This window comes from Cibotium barometz, chromosome 28 (genome assembly GCF_041138505.1).
Source record: "Cibotium barometz isolate CiBa-2024 chromosome 28, ASM4113850v1, whole genome shotgun sequence".
Classification (NCBI taxonomy): Eukaryota; Viridiplantae; Streptophyta; class Polypodiopsida; order Cyatheales; family Cibotiaceae; genus Cibotium; species Cibotium barometz.
The window spans coordinates 30,216,686-30,222,827 of record NC_141073.1 but is presented as its reverse complement, the minus strand read 5'-3'; the positions used below and the strand labels follow the sequence as shown (position 1 = coordinate 30,222,827).

General features: G+C 39.4%; 1 protein-coding gene across 1 annotated transcript; it reads left to right on the top strand.

Moving 5' to 3' along the window:
* Positions 1-3,747: 3,747 nt before the first annotated feature.
* LOC147622731 (uncharacterized) lies at positions 3,748-5,763 on the top strand. Its single transcript, XM_086822356.1, has 2 exons — positions 3,748-4,263; positions 5,021-5,763. Exons 1-2 carry the CDS (start codon positions 3,774-3,776, stop codon positions 5,500-5,502), a joined length of 972 nt encoding a protein of 323 aa, XP_086678482.1. The 5' UTR covers positions 3,748-3,773; the 3' UTR covers positions 5,503-5,763.
* The last annotated feature ends 379 nt before the right edge of the window (positions 5,764-6,142 follow it).

Sequence of the window (6,142 nt, the reverse complement as noted above, 5' to 3'; positions counted from 1 at the left end):
ATAAAAATGGCCATATGTTTACGTTAGATGTGAACATGCTTGAGAAAAAGGCAACCACGTTTATGCATGGGACATGTGTCATTGCATATATTGACATATGGCATAAGCACATTGGTCATGTGAATATACAAAACTGAAATGTATGCAGGCCCAAAAATATTCTTGCAGGTTTGCCAAAGTTTAAGGTTGATGGTATGCAGTTGCCGAATGTTTTGAGCTGTTATAAGCAAATTCCAATACTGGTTGGTAGGTGCTCCTCCCAATTTGATAATTTTTTATTGACATACACTCGAAGCATGTCTTCTAGCAGCACTTGATTGACTCTTTTTATTTGACCATCAGACTATGGATGGTCAGCCGTACTCATACTTAGGGTAGTACCCAACTTTTTGAAGACTTCCCTCCAAAAGTGGCTATCGAACTTCCTATCTTTATCAAAAACTATATCTATGGGGCAAGTCATATAGCTTGTAGAGATGTTCAATAAATAATTTAGCTAGCTCATGAGTTTTTACCTCCTTTTTAGTAGGAATAAACTTGGCTATTTTAGTCAACCTATCTACCACCACCCAAACCGAATCATATCCTCGGCTCATTTTAGGTAACCCGATGATAAAATCCATGGAAATACTCTCCCATTTTCCTTTGGGAATATCCAATGGATGGTGCAAGCCTCCTACTTTAAGATGCTCATGCTTATTGACTTGGCACTTCTTGTATTTCAGCACAAAGTCTTGGACGTCCTTGAACAAACTAGGTCAATAGAATTGTCTTTTAACAAATGCATAGGTCTTTTGTACCCCAAGGTGACCAGCACTTGGACTATCATGACTTTCAATAAGAATTTGGCGCTAAAAGTCACCAATAGATGGTACACAAACTCTACCTTTGTAAAGAAAGTACCCATTTTCGATAGAGATGTTCCTAAAACTTTCCCCCTAATGAAATTTATCACCCCCATTTAAAACAATGTCGAATGGTAGTGAAGACTCCACTCCCAAGCTCTTCGTCTCTCGGTATATAACCTAAGAGACCCATCTATTATCTCCGAACTAGAACTCCCTCTTCTTCTTGTAGAAATCTCGGCTCATTGCTCTAGATTAGCACTCCTTTTTAACAAAGAAGGTAATGGTTACTAGCAATTGCATGCATGTACATTAAGCCAAATCTCTGAATAAGATAGATCATGCTTACACAAACCACGTAGTGAATCCAAGAACTTGTTCTTGAATATGGTGAAGCTCAACTTGTTTACCATTGGCATGCGAATCAGCTTTTGGTAATGAAGTTGAAGGTCAAACTCCTGAAGAATCTTTGCCCACCTTGCTTTTCTACCTTTCAACTCATTTTGACTTGAAAGCCATTTAAAGCTTGCATGGTCTATGTAGACCTTAAAAGTAGCACCATATAAATAATGGCGCCACTTTTTAAGAGCATAAACTACTGCAACAAGTAACTCTTGCTCATAGGTCGAATAGCTATGCTAGGCACGGTCAAGCTTTTTGCTTTTAAATGTAGCTGGGCATCCCCCTTGCATCAAAACTGCCCTAATGGCTTCCCCACTAGCATATGTTTTTATGAGTGACAAACAACTCATTAGGGTCCACTATACTTAAGATAGGTGTAGTTGCATGATTGTAGCCTTGAGTTTCTTAAAACTAGTTGTGCAGATCCTCCAAACAGATAGTTTTGCCTTTAGTTCTCAGCTGATTTGTCAATGGGACTGTGATCTTCATATAGTCCTTTACATACTGTCGGTAAAACCTCGACAAACCTAGAAAAATTTGTATTTCTTTTAAGTTTTTTGGCTCAAGCCATTTGAGAATAGAATCGACCTTCTTAGGATCCATCCATGTTCCCTCAGCGGGGCGGATATAATATGGCCTAACTAATGAATTTCTTTAGCAAAGAATCTACATTTGTTTTCCTTTGTAAATAACCTATTCTTTCTAAGTAATTCAAACACTAAGCGTAAACACTCTACGTGTTCTTTTTTCAACTTACTATAAACAGGCATGTCGTCTAGGAAAACCACTAAGTTTCATAAGCATGGACATAAAACGTTCTCCATTAGCGTCATAAACATCATGCTAGACTTTGCTCTTGCTTGCCTACTCATTCTCACTCCCTACCTCTTCCTTGTTCTCAATGGCACCACATTTCTCAACACCCCTCCTTGGTGCCATTTTCTTAGGCTATTGCAAGGTGGTCAGATACGAGTTTCACAACATATTTTCATCCCTCCTCATTTTTACCTTGGCTAGGTAAAACGTTCTCCATTAGCGTCATAAACATCATGCTAGACTTTGCTCTTGCTTGCCTCCTCATTCTCACTCCCTACCTCTTCCTTGTTCTCAATGGCACCACATTTCTCAACACCCCCCCTTGGTGCCATTTTCTTAGGCTATTGCAAGGTGGTCAGATACGAGTTTCACAACATATTTTCATCCCTCCTCATTTTTACCTTGGCTAGGTAACTCAGAGGCTCTTTGGCTTCGTTACTTTCTAGTTCAGAGGTTACTTTAGAGATGGTCGGGTTGTTTTCCACTTCCCTAGGGTGCTACTTTGGCTAATCTATGGTGATTGAGTGTTTTACATTTGCATATCAATTCGCCTACTCATCTGGTGGATTTTACAAAATATGATTGATTAGGTTAGGGTTGTGGCTAGTAGCTCCTTTGTTGAAGTTGATGCCGTTTAATTTCAATCTCTTGCTTGAGTCTTGTTGACATTTTCGTAGTACACTTCTCGTTTAGTTTTTAATGTAAAACATACGCAAACAAAGGCACAAGGAGGACACTTTTCATGCATCCATGTTTGTCAAATGAAAAAAAGACTTTTTACCTTTGGAGTTATGTAGAACACTTTTTATCACTTGAAGGACACTTTTTATGTAGAACATAAACAAACAAAGGCATGAGGAGGCCACTTATCATATCCATACTTGTCAAATGGAAAAAGGCCTTTTTACCATTGGAAAAAAACAACTCTAGAGATATTTATGCATAAATTATAGTATGTTATCAAAATTGTACTTCTACAAAAGTTGAAAGAGGCGAGGGACCATGCTAAAGTAGTCAATCAACCTCAATTTAATTTAGTATATGCTTACACATATCATCATTACACTATTTAGTATTGCACACACCATTTATTAGTATTTAACCTTATACTTTATAAAACAAGTGAAGGGGATCTCTGACTTGGGATGTTGTTAAGAAGCCAAATTACTCATATACACAAATGTTTCTCGTTATAAAGTTGTAATCATATTTTTTGAACACTTCGATAAATGACCACCAATATGGAAAAGAGATATTAAAGTAAGTTATATTACATTTTTCAACAAGATAGGTGTGCACACTTGTGTGTGAGAGAGAGAGAGAGAGAGAGAGAGTTACCCACATTTTGTCTTTCGAGATTGTAGAAATTCTAGAGGTGTTTTAGCATCCTAAAGAAGCTAGAGGTAGTTAAAACCTTGCATATGAGCGGAAATGAAATTTTTTGCCTTGCACATTGAATGGGTGAAAGAAATTTAAAGCAACCCTTCATCAGAAAGGTACTTTATAAATTAAAAGAATAAAAAGATTAAATTTTAATACCTTTGTTAGTACTAGATATCCATGCCTTTGTTAGTGCTAGATTTTGATAAATATTTTTTAAGAACTAATCTTCATGCTTACAAACTTGTTTTTATATTTGTATTTAGATATTAAAAAATGTCATAATGGTTTTTTTTTTGGGCAGGGCACAAAACATCCAACAGGAAAGTCATGGCAGCCGCTGGAAGTGAAGTAGGGGGAGGTCATGTAGTAGCAGGCCATGATGTGCCAGACACTGAAGGCCTAGGCGGCGAGACTGTGGATGAGCTTACTCCCCATGACATGTGGGTTTGGAACTCGCTTACCCATTGGAAACACTGGCATGGACTGTGGGCTATGTACCAGCCGCTCCAAGGCCCTGACATCGTCAAAACCTACAAATCGGTGAGGTCCCTCTGGCCCGTCGACAAGGATCGGCTTCACCTCTACCACCGCAACCAATGGTATGCCACCACCGGAGAGGGCCCTGACATCAACTGGGAGTGTGGACCCTGGGCTATGTATGAGCTTAAGCATAGCCTCCCTGATGGTATTTGGCATCCCAACTCCATCGACCACCGCATTCTCCAATTTTCCAATGGTGACCTCGGTTGGGTGCAGCTCGCGTTGAAGCCGAATGACCCCAAATGCGTCGTCTTCAATGAGCTTCATTTCATGGCATGTAAGTGATGCTCGCCTCCCTTTTCCTGTCTGTACTATGTTCTTGCCCCAACCCCAAGCAGTGTGCTTGCTCATGTGCATCATATACTGATTCTATCTACAGCTGGAAGGTGTATACAACAGGACCATGGTTTGTATATGTGAGTACATGGCAAAAGGCTAAATGTATACGCATGCACATGAGAAAGCTAATCTGTATGTGAACATATATCCTTAGCAAGGATCTTTATGTATGCATGATTGCTTCTATGTCCATCATAAGGCTATATGTATGTGTACGTATAGCCTGAGTGATGATCCATAAGTATGCATGATCCATAAGTATGTACATTACAAGGCTACGTGTATGTGTACATATATCCTGATTGACCATCCTCATGTATGCATGAATACATATTTTTATACCCCAAGTGAAGATCTTTACTTATGCCTGAATGTGTATATGCAAATTACAAGCTTATATGTGTGTATATATATCTTAAGTGGCAATCTTTATGAATGTATACAAGGCTGTATGTATGTGTACGTAAAACTTAAGTTACAATCTCTATGCATGAATGCCTTTATGCACATTCCAAGTATGTGTACATATATCCTAAGTGATGTTTTTTATGTGTGCATGAATGCATATATATACACCACAAGTATGTGCACACATATCCTAAGTGATGATCTTTATTTATACATGAATGCTTATTTTTTTTCTCAGGTGTCACTGCTGTCATATATGCTCTTATTATGATACTTGGGTTTTGCAGCTTCGGAGGCTAGAATGCCAGTCATCATGGGCTATGACTTTGAAGGGAAATTGGGCATTTCACTACAGCTTGAGGAGACAAGGGATTCTGACAAACGACCCGAGGGATCTTGGAAGGGGACGATTTGGAAACACCATTCAGACCCCCTTGCTGCTAGTAGAGATGAACCAGAAGGGCTTTATGCTGGAACTGAAGTGAGCCTGACCACTTCCCTTTCACGGACCATACGGAAGGCCCGGTGGAAGGGCTTCAAGGGAGGAATTAGGGATGATGAAGATGCACTATACACTTTGATCCATCTGCCGAATCAGGTCACGGCTTGCATTCCTAAGAAAGCTCCCATTGGGATGGCTCATGCTTATTATGTGAGTTGGGTGGTGAATGAAAACCAGGTGCGGATTCTCTCGGCAAGGTACTTTGCTGATGGACGGCTACAGTATGTGAAATCTGGCACTTATGATAAAGTGAAGCCCAATGAGTAAGGTTTGATTAGAATTGGTCTTGTAAGACACAAGGCTGTGCTGCTTAGGCAATGGTGTTACTGCATCTTATGATATCCATATGTGTATGTAAATAATCTCGCCTGGGGTTGGGTTGCTAATTATTGTATTATCGGGTGTAAATTATTGCTGATCGAATTTGCCATGCTAAGATGGGTTGCCATGTGTGCTACTGTCTTTTGCAGAGCTTGTTTGGCCAGAATATATTTTTTTTCCTTAATGAAAGCTAAATATTTGTAAAAAGCCTAAATGCTGAGTATTGTCATTTTTTCTGCAATAATATGCAAGCAGGTCGTCATCTCAGAAAGTATAGAAGTACGGTATTATGCCGGAAAGTCAAGAGGACTGTTAGGCATAAGCCAACGTGGTATCTGAAGGAGATCAACCAGTTTATACTTTTTTGCTTTGATAGAGAATCCTATTGGCATGAGACCCGATGTGAAGATCTGGACCAAGAAAGAATGTATGGAGGAACAGACTCCCAAAGAATGCACTACTGAGTCATTGCTTGTGGTTGGTATGCAGTTGGGATATCTTATCTCTTGGGAACACTCTCTCTCTCTCTCTCTCTCTCTCTAACATTCACACACTCTCTCTCTCTCTCTAACTATCTTTTTACTTC